The sequence below is a fragment of the Aegilops tauschii genome, chromosome 2, assembly GCF_002575655.3.
Source record: "Aegilops tauschii subsp. strangulata cultivar AL8/78 chromosome 2, Aet v6.0, whole genome shotgun sequence".
Classification (NCBI taxonomy): Eukaryota; Viridiplantae; Streptophyta; class Magnoliopsida; order Poales; family Poaceae; genus Aegilops; species Aegilops tauschii.
The window spans coordinates 58,172,560-58,192,900 of record NC_053036.3 but is presented as its reverse complement, the minus strand read 5'-3'; the positions used below and the strand labels follow the sequence as shown (position 1 = coordinate 58,192,900).

Sequence of the window (20,341 nt, the reverse complement as noted above, 5' to 3'; positions counted from 1 at the left end):
CAGGTCTTCGGTGTTGATTGTAACATGGCTTGGTTGCTCCGTGTTTTTCATCATTGCTATTGGCACGAGCTGGATCTAGGTGTTGCATGTATCGTACTACACGTTGGATGTGTGGCTGCTAATTCTAGTGATTATTATTGTCTTATGCGTATTCTAGCAAAAAATACAGTTACTGGTTGAAAATGGCTCGCTGATTAGTATTGTCTTATATGTATGGTTACTGGTTGAAAATAGCCACGGCTAGATTATACAGAGAATATACTACATGCGCAAAAAATCTGACTTTTATCCAGTTACCAGTTTACCCCGCGGCAACTGTAAGATCTGCTGTAGACGAGCTGTGGTAACCGGCCAACAGCATGAATTTTCTCCATTTTTACCATGCTCCAACAGACTAGTGGGCCATGCGAACCACGCCCTTTTCGTTGTGTGGTCCCACGCAGGCAGACACCGTGAACACGTGGCGCTTTAACCTCCAGTACCTACCGGCCCAGCCCTAATCTTATCCAAAACATATCCACTCCACCGCACCTTTTACACCGGCACAAACGGCCCGCCCCAACCGCCCCCACCTCGTGGCCGCCACCTCGCCGTCCGATGCATGATCCGACGGATGTCAAGAATTCACCCCACGTGAAAGCCGTTCGGGCGAAGACGGTAAAAAAAAGCGTGTGCCTTTTTCGCTTTTCCTCGCTTCGTTAAAAGGGGCGGCGACCTTTTCTTCCTCGCCGCATCTCCCCATCCGCCATTGCCCTTGACTCGTGCTCCCTGCCTCTCTTCTCCCCCGAGACCCCCTCTCTCTCTCTGTGCGCGCGCGCGCTCGTGCTCCCTCTTCCTGCTCTTCCTTCTGCTTGGCAGCCATGGCCAGCGCGCTATGCGGCGGCGGCGGCAGCGTGGCGGCGCCGTGCGGGGACTTGGGCGCCGCGGCGGCGCTCGCGGAGTCTTTGCCGATGGGCGCTGGGTACCGCTCCAAGAGCTCCTTCCCCGCCGGGAGGGTGGCGCTGGCGGACAGGCCCCTGCCCCGGAGCCTCCAAGCGGCGGCCGCTGCTGGACAGGTCGGTCCTTTCGTTCCAATCCGCGTTCTTGTTCCCTGTTCGAGATTTTCTAGACGAGATCTTGAGATTTCAGTTCCATTTTATCTGTTCTGTGGGCTGAAATTTCTGTTTTGTTACTTTTTTTTTTGTTTTATTAGTTTTAGTTTTTAGCTGGTGGGGAATACAATGCTGCAGACCTGCAGTGCTGGACGCGGACTAAATTAGAGCTGGTTGTTGGCTGCAGATGAACGGGAACCTGACGATTGGCAAGGCCATGAGGTGGTGGGAGAAGGTGACGCACCCCAACATGAGGGAGGTCGAGTCCGCGCAAGACCTCGCCTACTCCCTGCTCAACGCCGGCGACAAGCTCGTCGTCGTCGACTTCTTCTCCCCCGGCTGCGGTGGCTGCCGCGCTCTCCACCCCAAGGTAGAAATTCTTGGCCAAAAGCCCCGGTTCGATCCAACAATTCTGATTCCAAACACTGCAAAGTATACTCAAGCGAATTCGGTTCTTCTGATGTGCAGATTGCGCAGTTCGCTGAGCGGAATCCGGACGTGCTGTTCCTGCAAGTCAACTACGAGAAGCACAAGTCCATGTGCTACAGCCTCCATGTCCATGTCCTCCCTTTCTTCAGGTTCTACAGGGGAGCTCAGGGCAGGGTCAGCAGCTTCAGCTGCACCAATGCAACCGTAAGTCTCACTTGTATACTGTAAAACGTTTCTGCTTACTACAAAAATGTTCTTCATACACGTTTAAGATGAGATGAATGCTGACATGCTTGCTGCAATTCGATCCGATTACAGATCAAGAAGTTCAAGGACGCCCTCGCAAAGCACTCGCCGGACAGGTGCAGCCTCGGCCCGGCACGGGGGCTCGAGGAGGCGGAGCTCTTGGCTCTGGCTGCAAACAGGGACCTGGAATTCACCTACAACGAGAAGCCGACGCTGGTGCCGATCGCCGAGGCCATCCAAATGGAAGCTGCCTCCATTGGCGGCCCATGGATGCCATTGCCTGCGGCCGCGACGCAGCCTCTCACTCTGGGATCTGAGAATGGCTCGCTGATCCCCTCTGGAAGATAGTAACTCGAGACCAGGCCGAATCCGGCCATTTCTGTACAGATTTTCTTCTTTTGTTGTGTGTTGTATTGAATTCGAGAGGCAGAATCGCAGGCTAAGGTTTTAGTTTTTGTAAACCTGCCGAAGCTCTATTGTGATCGTGTTGCTGCAACTAGCCGTTGCTCATCAATGCAATCCTTGGTTTAATGAAACAATGGGATGATGCCTCCCCAGAATTAAGATCCTTCATGACTGATCATCTCCATGAATTCTAGTTGCTCTCTGTTCTTTCTCTGAGATTGTTCTTTCTCCAAGATTTAGGCGAAAAAATGCGGGTACTGAGGCCTAATGACAAGGTTGAGTGATTTTGAATCGGATCAGAGCTTTGATAACAGGATCGCAAATCGTAGAATCTTCACTACCAGGACCGTAGAAAAGTAGAATTTATGAACGATAATCGTAGAATCAAATGAGTTAGTTTTGGTTGTGATTCTGACAACCTTGTAATGAGAACTTTGAATCAGTGTGCTGGGTAAGCTTGACCCTCTTGAGAAGGATTTCTGTTGGCAGGTCACACTCATGTGGTTCAGCATGCGTGGGCGAAGTTTGTTCGGAAGAAGATCGAATTGGTGTTGCTGAGACGGAAGGCCCATAAAAGCTGTGATGTGCCGTTGCATCAACCGGGCATGGTGACGATAAGCATTATTGGGGGCTTTGATGGTTGATGGATAAGGAAGGCGCCATCATCCTTGTCGCCTCCACTGGAAACGAGCAAACGGTGTGTAGATGATGGTCGCGCCCATGCGCTAACCGATACGGTCGTTAGGAAGCTACAAGAATTGGTGTTGGAATCAGGCGCACAGTTGTATCGGGAATCGGGGATATCCTAGCGTGTAGACTAGAACATACGTACGTTGGATGAGATATTATCTCAACTGGTACAAGAGAGCGGTCAGATGAGCTTATCCGGCTTGAAGTGCAGTGTCGACTTCTGATGCTTTTATGCTAAGTTAGATCATTGTGCATGCCGTGTACAGAATTCAGAAGCATCCCTAATCTGACGGCTTGGATAAGGTTGGCTTAAGTTGATCTGCAAGAAATCAAAATTCAAGTAATGGAGTTAGACACCTTAAGCAATCGGTGGCACTCAGCAGGCCTACAAGCTGACAGCTTAAGCCTGCGATTCTGTACACGACATAACAACAAAAGGTGTCTAACTCTATTCGAGCAACTCTTGCAGACCCCTTATATCGCCCTGACCCACAAAATCCCACAGCCACCCGCCACCGTCGCCGCCCGCCCCGCCGCCTGCTTTCCGGCCACTTCCGCCGGCGGGATCACGCCGCCGGGCCGCACTACACCCGGGTCCACTCGCCGGCGCCTCGGATCCGCCGAGCCGAGCCGTCCCCGGGTCCCCGTCGCCGAGTCTATTCGGCCGCAGTCTGCGCCAGCCAGCAAAACGTGTTTTCCATGAACTGTAAACGCGTTATAAGGGGTCTGCTAGAGTTGCTCTTAGGAGTAGTATCTAGTTGGCTTTTCGTTCTTCACAGTCGACAAGGGAGGGCTTCCATGGCAATGCCGATCACCAGCCAACGCTGCTGTGAATTGGGAGAGACGACGGTGACCACTGCCTGCTGCATCCCGCCGCAATTAGTTCATATTGCCACGAGTGAGGGGCGTCGGGACCACTAGCTGTTGATCCTCATCATGACACACCACCATTGTTGCGAGCGGGAAGGGGCAACGCGAGCCACTTGCATCGTCATCGCCGGTGTTGCAACGCAGCACGAAGGCCGGAGGACGACGCTGCTTGCCTCCGGTGCTGCAATGCAGCACGCATGAGGAGGCTGGGCTACTCGCCGTCAGTGTTGCAACATAGCACAAAGGAGGAGGCTGGGCAGCTCGCCATTGATGGCGCGTTGTGATACGTCTCCAACATATCTATAATTTTTTATTATTCCATGCTGATATATTATCATGCTTGGATGTTTTACAATCATTTTATAGCAACTTCATATCATTTTTTGGGACTAACCTATTGACATAGTGCCCAGTGCCAGTTGCAGTTTTTTGCTTTTTTTTTACTTCGCAGAAAATCAATATCAAACGGAGTCTAAACACCATGGAACTTTTTGAAGAATTTTTATGAACTAGAACACCCAGGATGGGCCAGAGAAGTACCAGAGGTGTACCCCGAGGGGGGCACAACCCACCTGGGCGCGCCGGGGGCCGAGGTGGGTTGTGCCCACCTCGGTGGCCTCCTGCACCGCCTCTTCGCCCTATAAATTGTCAAATATTCCAAAAACCCTCAGGGTAACCCAAGATTAGAAGTTCCGTCGCCGCAAGCCTCTGTAGCCACGAAAAACCAATCTGGACCCCGTTCCAGCACTCCGCCGGTGGGGGAAATCATCACCGGTGGCCATATTCATCATCCCGGCGGCCACCATGATGAGGAGGGAGTAGTCCACCCTCGGGGCTGAGGGTTTGTACCAGTAGCTATGTGTTTAATCTCTCTCTCTCTCTCTCTCTCTCTCTCGTGTTCTTGAGATGTCACGATCTTGATGTATCGCGGACTTTGTTAATATAGTCGGATCATATGGTGTTTTCCCCTCTCTATCTTGTTGTGATGAATTGAGTTTTCCCTTTGAGATTTCATTTTATCGGATTAAATACTCTTATGGATCTGAGAGCACTTGATGTATGTCTTGCTATGAATACCCGTGGTCAATGGGGTATCATATTGATTCACTTGATATGTGTTTTGGCACTCAACTCGCGGATTCTTGAGGTGACATTGGGGTAATCTATGCATAGGGGTTGATGCACGTTCTCGTCTTTGTTTCTCCGGTAGAAATCTTGGGGCACTCTTTGAGGTTCCTTTTGTTGGATTGAGTTTTATGAATATGAAATTGTTTGATGCATATCGTATAATCAACTCACGGATACTCGCGGTGACATTAGATTTGGTTGATGTGTATCATATGGTGTTATTTTAGTACGAACTCTTGGTTAGATCGATCGGAAAGAATAGCTTGGTGTTATTTTAGTACGAACTCTAGGATAGATTGATCGGAAAGAATAGCTTTGAGGTGGTTTCGTACCCTACAAACTTTTTTTTTCTTATGCTCTCCGCTAGATAGGAACTTTAGAGTGATTCTTCGTCGCATGTTGAGGGATGGTTATATGATCCAATTATATTAGCATTGTTGAGAGATTGCACTAGCGAAAGTATGGACCCTAGGCCTCATTTTCAAGCATTGCAATGCCGCTTGTGCTCACTTTTGTTACTTGCTACCTTGCTGTTTTTTATTGTTACTATTACAAAAATCAATATCTACTATCCATATTACACTTGTATCACCATCTCTTCGCCCAACTAGTGCATCTATACAAATTACCATTGTATTTGGTGTGTTGGGGACACAAGATACTCTTTGTTATTTGGTTGCAGGATTGTTTGAGAGACCATCTTCATCCTACGCCTCCCACGGATTGATAAATCTTAGGTCATCCACTTGAGGAAAATTTGCTACTGTCCTACAAAACTCTGCGCTTGGAGGCCTAACACAAGTCTACAAGAATAAAGTTACGTAGTAGACATCATGCTCTTTTCTAGCGCCGTTATCGGGGAGGTGAGTGCTTGAAGGTATATCTTTAGATCTTGTAATTGAATCTTTTAGCTACTTGTTTTATCACTAGTTTGGTTTATAAAAGAAAACTACAAAAAAATGGAATTGAGGTTGCATCATATTATTCATCTTTATAATGTATTTCGTGAAAATGATGGAAAGAAAAATTGTGCTCAATTGATAGAAGAAGAATTCAATAAAATGTTTGGCATAAATGATGAGCATGATTGTAATGTTCGTATGAATTCTTTGAATATCCATGATGCTAATAATATGCAAAGCCATAAGCTTGGGGATGCTATGTTTGATGAAGATGACATTTTTAGTCCCCCAAGATTGGATGTGCAAATTTGTTATAATGATTGCATGCCTCCTATTTATGATGATTATATTGATGAAAGTGGGTTTGGAAGAGTGTCAACTCTAGGTACTAATGATCCCACTATTTTGGATGGTGTACCTTTTCACAATATTGATAAAAGTGGATTTGGAGAGGTCATGACTTTACTTAGTGATGAATCCACTATTTTGGAAAATGTTTCAATTGATTATGAGAACAAAGTTACTATCTATGATGATTGTGCCGATGACATGTATGCTATAAAGAATAACGATAACCATGAAACTTGTCATCATTATTTTAATTTTCACTCTCATGATAGTTATTTTGTTGAGTTTGCTCCCACTACTATTGATGAGAAGAAATTTGTTTATGTGGAGAGTAATAAGTTTTCTATGCTTTTGTGTCATGAAAAGAATGCTTTATGTGATGGTTATATTGTTGAATTTCTTCATGATGCTACTGAAAAATATATGAGGGAGGAACTTATGCTTGTAGGAATTGCAATAATATCAAGTTTCCTCTCTGTGTTGAAAATCTTGAAGTTGTGCTTGTTTTGCCTTCCTATGCTATTTGATTCTTGTTCCCATAAATTATTTGATCATAAAATCCCTATGCATAAAAAGTGGGTTAGACTTAAATGTGCTTGCCATGTGCTTCATGATGCTCTCTTTGTGTTCCAATTCTTATCTTTTATGGTAGCATCATTGAAATCATGCTGCCTAGCTAAAAGGCATTAAAGAAAAGCGCTTGTTGGGAGACAATCCAACACTTTTACCTACTGTTTTTGTGTGTTCACATGATTATGATACTGTAGTGATCATGTTTTGTAGCCTTTGTTTTAATAAAGTGCCAAGTAAAGCCTTTGGGATAGTGTGGATGATAGTTGACTTGATTCTGTGCAAAAACAGAAACTTTTGCTTTCAGAAATAGAATTGTTTAAATTCACCGGAACAAGATAAAATTCTGATTTTTTTACAGATGATTGATATATAAATTGTCTACGTTGTCCTAATTTTTCAGAATTTTTAGATTAGTAGAAGTATGGTAGTTGTCCATATCATTACAGACTGTTCTGTTTTTGACAGATTCTGTTTTCAATGCATAGTTTGCTTGTTTCCTAGTTTCTATGGCTTATATTGCTCAATATAAATTGTGGAAATGATAAGGTACAGTAGGTATTGTGTGGGAACAATTATGAATCTTGTCTTTTGCAGTACCAAAGTGAATGATTTGTCTTTATCATACTAACCTATCTCACGAAGTTCCGTTAAGTTTTGTGTGATTGAAGTTTTCAAGTTTTGGGTAAGATATCGATATGAGGAGAATAAGGAGTGACAAGACCCTAAGCTTGGGGATGCCCCAGAAGGCATCCCCTCTTTCGTCTCTAACAATATCGGCAATCTTACTTGAGGCTATATTTTTATTCGTCACATGATATGCGTTTTGCTTGGAGCATAATTTTATTTTGTTTGTATTTGATTTCTGTTATTTACAATAATTTTTTGCATCTTTTATTTCAATAATAGTGGTAATGATAGCTTTTGCCATGCTTATTTTGCAAGTCTACATGTTGCTGTTTCAAAACAAAAAGTTTATCGCTGTTACAAAAATTCCCGAGAAAAGTTAGAATGTGATAAAATGTTGAAACTTTTTGCACAATAAGCTCTGATAAATTCTCTACAGTGTGATAATTTTTCATAATTTTTTCAAATGTTGGTAGTTTGGCTACCAAATTCATTGATCAGAGGAAAAAAAACCCAGTTACAAAGAACCCAGACTGGGCAAGCACCTAAAGAAAAACAGAATAAGGAGCATAAGAAGAAAAGAAACAACGAAGACGGGTCAGCCAGGATCGAAAGGAATTCCTGCACCGGCCAGGTTCCACAAGCAAATCTCATCCCTAACTAGAGTAATGAAAGCATTGTGGCTGAGTGATTCCATCTTGAAAAGCCGTCTGTTACGCTCGCGCCAAATTTCCCAGGCCATCAGGTGCATTAGTGACAGTGTTCCTTTTTTCTTGCCCGTTGCCGCATCTCGGAAACAGCTGCTCATCCATTGGTTGATGTTGAAGCTCCAGGACAACGGCTTTAGCAAAAGTAGGCCTGTTCGGGAAGCGATCGCGTCCCAGCTTAGTCTGGACCAAGGGCAGTCAACTAGAAGGTGGAAAGGCGTCTCGAGGTTCCTCTCACATAGCGGACATAAGTAATTATTTTCCCAGCCTCGTCGGAGCAAGGCATCCGCAGTCAAGATCCAAATGAAAAAAACGGCATTTTCCAGGAGCCCATGCCGACCAAATAAGCCCGTAGGCATCCATAGGAATTGCGCCCTCAAATTGCAGCAGGTACGCCGACCTTGCACTGTACTCTTGGTCAGACGTGAACCTCCAAGATATTGTAGCTGGCTGGCCGGAAATCAGATTAACGTTCTCCAGGAGCGAAGCCAGCCCTGTTAGCTTCGCGATCAGATGCACATCGAGACCACGGGACAGGTCTGACAGCCATGTTTCGCCCTGGATGGCCTCGTGAACCGATCTGTTTTTTCCTTGCAGAGATCTTGAAGAGGCCCGGAGCAATGACTTTGGGGCACTGACCATTCAACCATCTGTCGTGCCAGAACCTCGCCAGCCTTCCATCGCCAATTTTGATGTCAGTGGCCATACAAAACAGCATGCGGTCGGCCGAATCACAAGGTAACGGAGATTGAGCCCAAGGCCGTTCCGGATCCCGCCACGCAAGCCACAACCATCGAAGACGCAGCGCGGCGCCGAACTTCGCAAAATCCACGACTCCTAGGCCGCCGAGGTGCTTAGGCCTGCATATTTGGCTCCATGCCACTCTGCATTGGCCGCCGTTACAAGTGCTATCTCCATTCCACAGCCATGCCCGGCAGATTTGTACCATGCGTTTTAGCACCCAAGCCGGTAGTTTGTGCACGGTCATCATGTAGATCATTAGAGGTATTAGATTTGCCTTTAAGAGCACCACTCGCCCACTCTTGGCCATGAAACGCCCCTTCCAGCAAGCCGATCTGTTACTGAATTTTATCAACAGGGGGTCAACATCTGTCTTTGTCAGGTTTCTAAGGGAAAGCGGCATCCCTAGGTACATAGTCGGGAACTGTTTAACGGGGATTCCAAGGGGCGCCAGAACGCGATCAAGGTAGCGGCCAGCGCATCTGATTGGCAGCGCAAGACTTTTGGTATTGTTCACATGCAGTCCCGTGGCCGAGCCAAAACAGTTAAGCAGTAGTTTGATCATTTTCGCATCATTCTTGGTGGGGCTCATGAAGAGAGCCACATCATCCGCATAAAAGGAGCATCTCATCAGGTTTCTGCGGCCCGGCAGTCGTAAAAACACGCGATGCTCGGTGGCCAAAGCCATCATTCTCTGTAATGGATCCATCGCGAGGATGAAGAGGAACGGAGAAATGGGGTCCCCTTGCCTTAGTCCCTTTCGGTGATGCACCGCCTCGGATTGCTGTTCATTTATCAGTACACGTGACGAAGATGTGCGCAGCAGCATTGCTATCCATTCACGCACCGAGCACCAAAACCTCTTGCTTCTAACATTTCAAGGATGTAATCCCACGAGATGGAGTCCAAAGCTTTAGCTATATTCAACTTTAGCAGGATAGCTGGTTTCTTGGTCTTGTGCAAAAATCTTGCCGTGTTTTGAACATACAAGAAGTTCCCCTGGATGCTACGCTAGCTTCTTGATAAATGCACTTTGGCAGTGATGGACCAGGCGACTAAGTTTAGGGGCTAGGCGACGCGCCAGGATCTTCGAAAAGATTTTGATCAGACTATGTAAAAGGGAGATTGGCCTGAAGTCTTGCAAATTGTCAGCACCCTGCTTCTTAGGTATTAGTACTATCAGCGCCTTGTTGACTCGCAGCAGCCCTCGACTGTCCATTCTGTGTAGCTGCTGAAGCGCCGCAAGAACAACAACTTTGATCGTCTCCTAGCACGATTTGAAGAAACAACCCGAGAAGCCATCCGGACCCGGTGCTTTTTCTGAAGGCATATCATCAATGGCTTGCTTGACCTCCTCGAAGGTGAAATCCCCCTCAATATCCGTTAGATCCTCATGATCAAGGCCAAGCTCGTCCCAATTAAGAGTTGTGCTCCAAGGTTGTGATCTGCCAAAGATGTTCATGAAGTGATCGTGGGCCAGATCTGTCATCGCGTCCGAGTTGGAGACCGGCCCAGCAGGGCCATGGAGCACATGAATCGTGCCATGATTGCGCCGCGCATTGGCTTTCCTCTGGAAATTTTTTGTGTTGGCGCCTTCAGCTCTGAGCCAAAGCACTCTGCTACGCTGTCGCAGTTTTTTTTTTAATTTTCATCGGGGGAGAAGAAATCCTCCCCACCTGAATTGTATTCATTTGTTGCCTATAGGCTTTGTAGCCTAATACAAGATAGGGTTCAAGTGAACCAGAAGTACAGGGGCACGGGAAGGAGAAATAAAGAAAAACAACACATAGATAACACATGGCGAGGGGGTGGACACAACACAACAAGGGGCACCACGGACGCTCGAACTGCAGCGGCGAGCCGAGACTAAACCATGACACTGCACCATCGACGCAATCGAAAAACACCGGGCAACCAAGACTGCACAACGCCGCGACACCACCTGTGTCATGGGGTACATTCGAACGGTCATACCGGGCCGAGACGACGCCACGGCACCTGTGTGCCACAGGTGTAGTCGGAGGGCATCACCCGGCATAGAACTTCACAGAGCACACCCAAAACATCACAACAAGGGGCACCACGGGCGCTCGAACTGTAGCGGTGAGCCAAGATTAAACCACGACACTGTGCCGTCGACGCAATCGAAAAGCACCGGGCAACCAAGACTGCACAACACCGCGACACCACCTGTGTCATGGGGTACATTCAAACGGTCACGCCAGGCCGAGACTGCGCCACGGCACCTGTGTGCCACCGGTGTAGTTGAAGGCCACCGGTGTAGTTGAAGGGCATCACCAAGCACAGAGCTCCACAAAGCACACCCAAAACATCACAAGACCGGGGATGAAGACAACGCCATCAAGATGGAAAACGACGGGACGCGTCGCCGCTGTCTCAGCCAGCAGGAGGCCGACCAAGGATTTCTCCCCATCCATGGTCACATCCGCCACGCGACAAGTCACAGAGCAGCCGCCAGTAGCGCCGGGTAGTGCTGGAATGGACGGCCCCAGATCCAGGTGAATCCAACCGGCGGAGCCACGCCGGCAGGCACCCTTGACACCGAGGGCACCAGCGAGGAACCGGTGCGGCGCCCCCATCGGGAAAAGCCATGAACAGCGACAACCCACTGGGGAACTGGGAGGTGGAGGGCTCCAAAGTCGCAGGAGCCACGACGCCACCTTCGTTGGTGAGCACGCCTAGAAGCACGCCGACGATGGGGGGCGGTGGAGGCGGGGAGACGTGGCGGCAGAACAGTAGTTGGCGACGGCCCGATGCAAGGACGCGGAGCAGGGGCGGGGTGCCACGAGGACGGGCTGTGGCAGCGGCGAGCGGTTGAGGGCAGGAGGCGGCGGAGGCTGGCACAAGGACGCGAAGCAGGGAGGCGGGGCGCAGCAGGGGACGGCGGGTGGAGCATCCGCCGAGGCAGCCACCAGAGCCGGCCAAGGGCGCCGGAAGCACGCAGACAGCGGCGCACCGGCCGGATCTGAAGGGAGGGGCGACAACCGGCAGCGGGGCGGCGACCAGATGGAGAACCGAGCCCAGATCTGACGGAGCCCTGCGCGGAAGAGGGCGAGGCAGCAGGGCTCGCACGCGCGGGTGGGATGGATCCCGCTGCCGCCGGCCGTCGCCGGGATTTGCCTGACGTCGTTTTGCCGGCGGCGGCAGGGGGATGGTGGCTGACGGGGAGGCTCTGGCGGCGGTCGGCGGGGTGCCCGCCCGAGTCGCCTGGGAGAGACGACACCCTGGAGTTTTCTTAGCTATCACAGTGTCATCTCACGCTGTCGCAGTTTGATTTTTAGGAGTACAACGAGTCCCAAGGATCTGGACTTAAGCTTGGAGCGAAGCGATTTTTCATCCTGTGAAAGTGTCCGGTAGTCTTGGGCTGTATCAAGCTGCAGGATAAGCTCGTTTCCAGAGAGAGTTGCTTCTGAACATCTCCAACAATTGGGCGGCTCCATCCCTGGAGTGCCTTACCCAAGCGCCACAATTTTGTGTTAAGCCTGGTTAAAGGACATGCATTGCCAACGTCCCTGGCCCAAGATTGGTCCACCACCTCCCTGAACCCCGCAATGAATTGCCAGTATGCCTCAAAAAGGAAACGCCTATTTTTTTTTTATGATTGCATCATTGATCAATAGCAACGGGCAATGGTCAGATATCACGGAGGATTGTGGAAGCAGCTTGGCCATTGGGAAAAGGAGTTCCCATTCAACATTGCAGAATGCACGGTAAAGTAGGCGAGTCTTGTTCATTGCTCCATGTGAACCTTCCGCCAATTAGCGGCAACTCGTGTAGGCTGGACCTATTCAGAGTTCGTCTAAATTTGTTCATCCATCTTCGGCAGATGCGGTTGTTGTTTTTGTCCCTAGGGTCCGCAATCAGGTTAAAATCCCCTATCAGCAACCAAGGCCCTGACACTAAGTTATGAATGTCGGCGAGCTCGTTGAGGAAGGCCTGCTTGCGCTGTGAGTCGTGCGGCCCATACACTGTTGTCAAAGACCAGGCGGTACCCCCTCCTGTAGGTATAAAAGAGGCCGTGATGGAGAAATTACGCACAAGGATTGCACTTGCAGTGAAGCGGTCAGAGCGCCAACAGAGGAGCAACAACTACACTGTTTCCAATATAGTTTAGATTTTTTAGGATGGATTAATCAGCAACTAAATTTATTGTTGTGATCCATTGCGAGGCATACATGTGCTTAGACTTTGATTTTTTTTTAGTTTGTTTCACAAATGTTTAGTTCAGATGCTGATAATTTTTCAGTTTGTTTCAAAGCTGTTTAGTTCAGATTAGAAAAAATTGTGTAGATTTATAGAAGATGACATGTAAGATGATGAGAAGGTTTAGTTATCTGAAAACATACCTTGTACACGTGAAATTCAGCATGGTCCAATGATGTATGGAATTTCATAAATCACAGCTCAGTCTGCAAGGTAAAAATCAAAGTGGACTTTTCCCCTTGATTATTTCTGAAAACATACCTTGTACACGTGAAGTTCAACATGGTTCAATAATGTATAGGAATTTCTTATTTGCTTGATTTTCCATTCACCAAGGTGGTTCTCAGTTTGTTTGCCATAGGCCTTCATCACTTTGCTATGTTGATTCATGTGCTCCTTTTAGTCGGAGGTCACGTGCCCAAATTGAGAAAATTGGTTACTCCTATTTTGTTCACATCCTAACTTGCAAGAGACAGGAACGGTCTATATAATGTATTGTTTTGTTATTCTCATTTGTAAGCACAAATATGTCTATCATCTAATATATTAGAGTTGACAACCAAGGTAGTATAGCATTAACAGTGTATAGACAGTATGCATTAACAAAATTAGTGCCGGTGGTACTTCTAGCTTTTTATTTTTGGAGTCACAAATAATCTTTATTTGAATGCTTATATGTTTATCTCAATTCGAGTCACAAAAAAACCCAATTATTTCTGTCTTCTATATTCTCTGTTTTTCAGCCTCCATGTCCTCACAGGGTATGTCTTTGATAATTTGGTGACGGATCATATTGCATTTTACTTACACATGCTGTAGAAATTATACACAGTATGCATCACAGGCTTATAGTGCTACTGCTCATGTTCTAAATGGGGTCCAAAAATTTCTTTGTACAATAAAATTAGTAATGGAATATACGAATAAGTTTACGATTTGGTTGTGTACCACGAAGAACTATGGAAAACAGATTTCAGATGTTTTGGATATGTGTGTTCAGTACCTAAGGCAATGGTACGACAACTATGTGTTTTCAGATTTTTCAAATGCATTTCACACTTTGCCTAGAGCATCTTCAACTAAATGCAACCATGATCATTTCACACTTTACCATTAAGAGTTGAATACTCCATAAGGTGAAATATTCATGTCTGCTATTTACGCTTTGTGTCCTATTTTGCTCTCACCGTACAGCAATAAGAATATTATTCAAAATTTGATCCACGATGTCCTATATTTTGATGCTTGCAGGTTTTCCACTGGGATAACTATTTGTAGATTGTAAATTAAAATTTCTTGTAATATTCTCTGCCTTGCGTTGTCGAGTGTCGCTCTTTCATTGTTGATGATATGTGTCCGACAACGTCATATAAAATCCTTAATTTTGGAAAATTCTGAATTTTGCATGGGTGATTGGTGCAACAACCTCAACCTGTGCACCTCATTGCCAACCACATGCAAGCTTCCCCCATGCTTTTGGTGAGAGCATCGGTTTCATTGGCTTTTAGCTTGTTTGGATTGCCTGTTTGATAGGTTTCCCCAACCCAGGTTGGAAACCCCTTTGATTTATTTCCTGTCTATAACTCTGTATACAATTTTGTTTCTCTGTCATAATTTGGTCGATCCATTCTTATCTACAAATGCTTCTATATAAACAGATGGATACAGGGCTCATAGTGCTCTTCAGTTTGGAATACCAAAAAAGCATGTGTTTGAGTAGTAATAGCGTTTAGATTTCTTGTTATCTGTTTTTGGTTGCATTTTTCTATCGTACTCTATGAGTTGATATGAATCAAATAGAAAAACTATTATTATTGTCTAATTATTTAAGTACCTCCCTTCCAAGCAGACCTTGAACACATGACATGGAAACAACGATTTTTTGGGAGTCCCGGTTTCATTGTCTTTGAGGATGTAGGAGCCACCACCATCGTTGCTTCCTTCCACAACTAAAGGTCTTAGCTAGGTATCTGTTTTCGTTCCCTAATAGTTGTCATTTGCAGAACATGATTATAGATTCCAGTAAGATAACCGTAAAAGAGATTATCGTTTGCAATATTTTTTTAAAGGAAAAGCCGCTTCGAGGATGATTTCTTTCTTGTGAGCGATAGTTTACATTTGAGATTGTTATGTCAATATATGTCACTACTAAAAAACATGAAGAAATGAGCAAGAAACATCAGAATAAATTATATGTATATTTGAGATTGTTATGTCAATAGTTTATATTCTTTTATGGCCAGTCATAACTCATAACTAGATGAATGAGAAAACAATTTTCTACTGCGTTATCGTGCACAGATAAAGTACACAGGGAAAGTCTGCCACATATGGCACAGATAAATAGCTTACTAGTTCATTAAGAAACAGATAAAGTACACAGGGAAAGTCTGGCCACATATGGCCCAAGTAAACAGGATACAGGGCGAGCACAAGGTCTCGCCGGGCAGCCACACGGCGCCCAACACAACAGCGGAAGCAGGTAAGTAAATGACTAATCATGGAAACTAGGAAACTGCGAGCAGACAGTGAAAGGCAATCAGGCGACATTGCCTGCAAGCTCCTCCAAGATAGCCTGCAGCTCAGCATTAGGGAGCTGCAGCTGCGATGGGGAGGAGAGGCCAGCGATTTGTGCCAGCTTGGCCACGTTTTCCGAGGGCATCGGTGAGCGGAAGAACTCAATGTAAGCCAGCAGTGTATCATCAGTGAAATCTTCCATGCGCTTGATGAACCCGAGCTCCACACTGATTGCCGCCTGCGATCGCCTAGAGGAAGAGAGGTTTGATCTCAGGCGCTGAAGTCTTGAGCTCTGTCTAGCTCCCTTGACCATGCCCATGATCCGGTGCCGCAAAGGTCATCATGATGGGGTTGTGGCCGGAGGGGCACAAGAATGGAGGTGGACAGCAAAGCCGCGATCTTGCCGATGAAGGCGTGCCGCTCGTCGATCTGAAGCATAGAAACCCTCTTTGTGATTGCAGCCATAAGTCCAGGTCCTGACAGATTCGCGTCCACAAGCGCGCGCCTGGCACAGGTCTCTTCAGGTGAACAGAAGTGACCTTCAGGTATGTCTCTAAATTGTGTCGCAACATAGACCTCGGGCCCCGGCGCTGCTGTCTAAGGGCTGCTATTCATCGCACCCGGCCTGTCGGGGATATATCCCGCGGTATGACCCGGCCGGAAGTATGACCCGGCCGGACTTGGCGCTTCACCGTGACCCGCCAGAAGACTGGCGACTCACGGGTCTGACGGCTCACTGTCAGACGACTCACGAGCCGGACGACTCCCGGATGACTCCAACGACGGGTCAGATAGAAGACTAGGCCCAAGGCCCAGATGGCCGGCTCATGAGATGGTGGGCCGGCTTAAGAAGAAAGGGATGACGAATATTTCCTTTACAAGGAAGCAAGACCCGGACTTGTAATTAACTTGTAAGAGAAGATAGACTAGTCCTAGTCCTACTAGGACTCCACATGTAACCCGCCCCTCTAACTTATATAAGGAGGGGCAGGGCTCCCCAAAGAGGGACAAGACAAGAAACAATCTCTAGGGCAAAACACCGAGAGCCGGTTCCCGGCGACTCTCCCGTGATCATAATGAGACCTAGCCTCAAACAGCATGTAGGGTTATTACCGGATGATGTTTCCCGGGGCCCGAAGCTGTCTAAATCCTCGTCTTGTGTTGCGTCTCTCGATTCCGCTCAACCCCTCTCAAGCTACCACATAGATGCGTTGTCCTCGCGACTAAGTCCTGACACTAAGGACATCTGCCGTGTCAATTCCACGACACGGCCCGAATACCACTTTCGGCCCAAGGGCCCAAGTCGGATTGGGGGGCATCAATGCAGCATTGGCCTCTTCCCAGCACGACAGCCAGCAAGGGTTGCAGGGGGCGCCTATAGGCCGCAGCATGCGCTACGAAGCAAGTGGGCGCACACCCCCCACTCCCCTTCTGGGACGGCCCATGTGTGGCCGGGACGCCGCCTATTTTTTTGCGGATGTTTCCTTTTTCTTTTCCTTTCTTTATTTTTTTTTCAATAATTCGGGATATGAAAAGGTCCTAAATTTCAGAAAAGTTGCTAATTTTGAATAAAACTATCATGATTTCAAAAAAAATCATGATTTCCAAAAAGATGCTCTGTAATTCAAAAATTGTTCATGAATTTGGCAAAAAATGTTCACAAATTTAGAAAATGTTCATGAATTTAAAACAGTGTTCATGATTTCAAAAAAAAGTTCGTGAAATTGGAAAATATTCACAAAATAAGTAAATCATGATTACAGAAAAATGCTCTGAAATAAAAAACTGTTCACGAATTTGTAAAAAATGTTCATAATATAAAAAATTCAAACAAATGTTCGCTAATTCAAAAAATGTTCACGATTCAAAAAAATGGTCACGAATTTGGAAAAAATGTTCACGATACAAAAAATGTTCGCTAATTCTAAAAATGTTCACAAATTTGAAAAAAATGTTCATGATTTTGAAAAAGTAGTCTTTAATTTTAAATTTTTCATTATTTCAAAAAAATCTTTATGATTTGAAAAACATGTTCATGACTTTTCAAAAAAAATGTTCGTGAGTTTTTCACAGTTTAAAAAAATGTTCATGATTTAAGAGTAACGATTTAGTAAAAATAAAACCACGATTTTGGAAAAAAATGTTCATCATTAAAAAAATGATTTTAGAAAACAAATCGCAAATTAATAGATTTTCGGAAATTGAAAAACAAGAATAAAAATGAAAACATAAAAGTAAAGAAACAATGAAAAGAAAACATAAAAAGGAAAAGAAAAAGAAAAACCGAAAGAAAACCCGGTTCAGGGAAGGTTCTAGAACCTTCCCAAAACCGGTTGGGGTTAAACCCCGAAATGGGCCGGCCTGTAGAAACAGCAGCGGGTGAGGGGGGGGGGGTACGCGACACGGCGCTCGCGGGCGCGGTACGCGCCGTATAGGATATCCGTGGGTTGCAGCCCATCGAGGGCATGCCCCAGGGTGTCGTCAGCTGCGGCATGGCTAACGGGTCCATTCCTCTTCAGCAGGGCCAGTGGTGCTCTGAGAGGGCGACAACAATGGCAGCTCAAAGGGGCAACGGCTCTGATTGAGGATGGCGGTCACCCTGCCTCCGTGATGGATGCTATGTCTGTTCCAGCCTGACTGAGCCTGTGGTCGAATGCAGCAGAAGTGAAGAGCGAGGTGTAGCTGTCGGGAGCAGCACCAAAGTAGGAGGCCACCCCTGCAGCTGCCAGAGCTGCATCATCTGTCTGAGCATGGCCTGGCCATGTAGTGCTTGGCCTGGAGCAGAGAGGTGGCCGCTGCCGAGGGGGAGAGTACAGCTGCATCATGCCAAAACTGTTGGCATTGGAGCTGAGCAATTCATCGCAGCCCATGTCCTGCATCCCTTGACCAAGGATTAGAGCTCTCGTAGCTGGATTAGCAGGAGGGAGGTCACACGGCTGCACTTCCTCGACCAGTCCAGCATCGGCCTGCCCTTCAGCCACACTCATGGCGCCACTGACATCAGTAGCAGCCTACACTGTGTCCGGCTACTCCCTCGGCTGCGCAAGCTGGTCCACGCGTACCACCTCCAGCGCGGGCGTGACGAAGACAGTGGCGGGTGGCTGGCTCTCTAGACCAGCCTGCAAGTCCGCCGGAGCGGCGGAACCCACAGGTGCCTCGCCGGACGGGAGTGCTGAATGACGCCTATGGCGCCGAGGCTCCGGGTCTCTGCTAGCAGTGTCACTGCACATCGCCTGCTCGCACATATTTTGGAAGAAGCGCTTGCGCACCCCTCCACGCTTGCCACGACGGCGGCTGCTGCCCCCGCCATCTCCTTCTTCATCATCGCTCCGTCTCTGGCGAAGCGGGCAGAGCATGAGCCCACCGCTCTGGGCCTGTCGTCTCCATCACGCGTGCCGAAGCGCCACTTCCCCTTGAAGCGGTAAGTGCGCGGCCATTCCGGGGCTCGCCATGCATCGGGGAGGCCGTCGGCGAGATCGACGTGTAATCTTTGACCACATCCAAGTGATTCAGCACGGGGAAGGACGGCCCCTCCTTGCGCTCCTCCGCCGGCGTGCCTTCCGGCAAGAACTCCCGAGGCCGGATGATGTCGGGGCGGTGCAGAACGTTGAAGTCGGAGGCGCGAGGTATCTTGTCGGGGTGCCACGTCCACAGCCAGGTGAAGAGAGCCGAGCAGTTGGCCTTGATGGTGGATTGCCGCTTGATGAGGTCCAGATCACAGTCCTTACCGAGGACCTCCTGGACGCTGTGCCAATCCCACGAGTTCAGCGGTAGACTCTCGATCGCCACACAGCAGTAGTAGCGCCAGATGCGGCTGCTGCCAGGGGGAGGAAGCCACAGCCAAAACTTGAACTGCACACCAGCCACTTCAATGCCCCGCTGCTCGAGGGCCAAGTCACGCTGGGTGGGCTGGACGTGGTGAGGAGGAAGTCGTCGGGGTAGAATGGTGCCACAGCGATGTCGCTCCATGGAAAGCGGAAATCTTGCTCCACCGCGCACGCCACCATGTTGCCAGTGATGCCGGAGCAGTGGCCGACCGCCATCAGGATGAGCGGAGCGGAGGCAATGGGCCTCCGCCTCCATGGTCGGAGTGCTGACCACCATGCAGCTAGAGTTGGCCGGCCTCCTAGATGCTTCTCCCGGGACGTAGGCCTTGGTCGCAGCCGATGGCATAGAACGACGCACTTTAGAGGTCGGGGCGGGCAACACAGCCAAGCTCATGGGGGCCGTGGCCACAACAGGATGGGGTGGAGGCCTGGGGGCAAGCTGCGGGGAGGAGAGGTTGTCCTTGTTCTTCAGGCGCTCAGGGCAGCCGCACTCGAGATGACCAGGTCGCTTGCAAGCGTAGCAAGTTATAGGGTCACGACACTCGAAGAATTTTTGCCTTGAGCCCAGGCAGCGGTAGCATCGATTGCCAAAGCGCCTCTTGAATGCTTCGGCAGCAGCCAGTGAAGCAGGACGATCATGGCGCCGATCTTTTGGATACTGGGCAGCCTTGCGCGCCTGGCGCCGCGCCCGTTTTTCTGGGCGCGCCGAGAGGAGACGTCTTTCCATCCCGCCCCAGTTACCCGCATTGGTTGCCGGAGCAGAGGGCGTGAGAGAGGAGCGGATCGCCAGCGCAGTCGAAGGAATCACCAGCCCAGGGCCAGCCGCAGGCGCACGTGCGAGGGGCGCAGGCGGAGGCACCGAGCGAGTCACCAGTCCAGACGTAGGCGGATCTTGATAACCCACAAGTATAGGGGATCGCAACAGTTTTCGAGGGTAGAGTATTCAACCCAAATTTATTGATTCGACACAAGGGGAGCCAAAGAATATTCTTAAGAATTAGCAGTTGAGTTGTCAATTC

The 20,341-nt window shown here is 48.1% G+C and overlaps 1 protein-coding gene across 1 annotated transcript; it reads left to right on the top strand.

Moving 5' to 3' along the window:
* Positions 1 to 673: 673 nt before the first annotated feature.
* Positions 674 to 2,334, top strand: LOC109759839 (thioredoxin-like 1-1, chloroplastic). The gene is made up of 4 exons (XM_020319306.4): positions 674 to 1,055; positions 1,279 to 1,461; positions 1,560 to 1,724; positions 1,839 to 2,334. Exons 1-4 carry the CDS (start codon positions 861 to 863, stop codon positions 2,112 to 2,114), a joined length of 819 nt encoding a protein of 272 aa, XP_020174895.1. The 5' UTR covers positions 674 to 860; the 3' UTR covers positions 2,115 to 2,334.
* Positions 2,335 to 20,341: the final 18,007 nt, after the last annotated feature.

What these genes read in the sequence shown, in the direction of transcription:
- LOC109759839 (XM_020319306.4), top strand. Translation starts at nt 861, where the DNA reads ATGGCCAGCGCGCTATGCGGCGGCGGCGGCAGCGTGGCGGCGCCGTGC. An exon ending in GCCGCGCTCTCCACCCCAAG is followed by an intron (nt 1,462 to 1,559) that starts GTAGAAATTCTT and finishes TCTGATGTGCAG; the next exon opens with ATTGCGCAGTTCGCTGAGCG. An exon ending in TCAGCTGCACCAATGCAACC is followed by an intron (nt 1,725 to 1,838) that starts GTAAGTCTCACT and finishes ATCCGATTACAG; the next exon opens with ATCAAGAAGTTCAAGGACGC.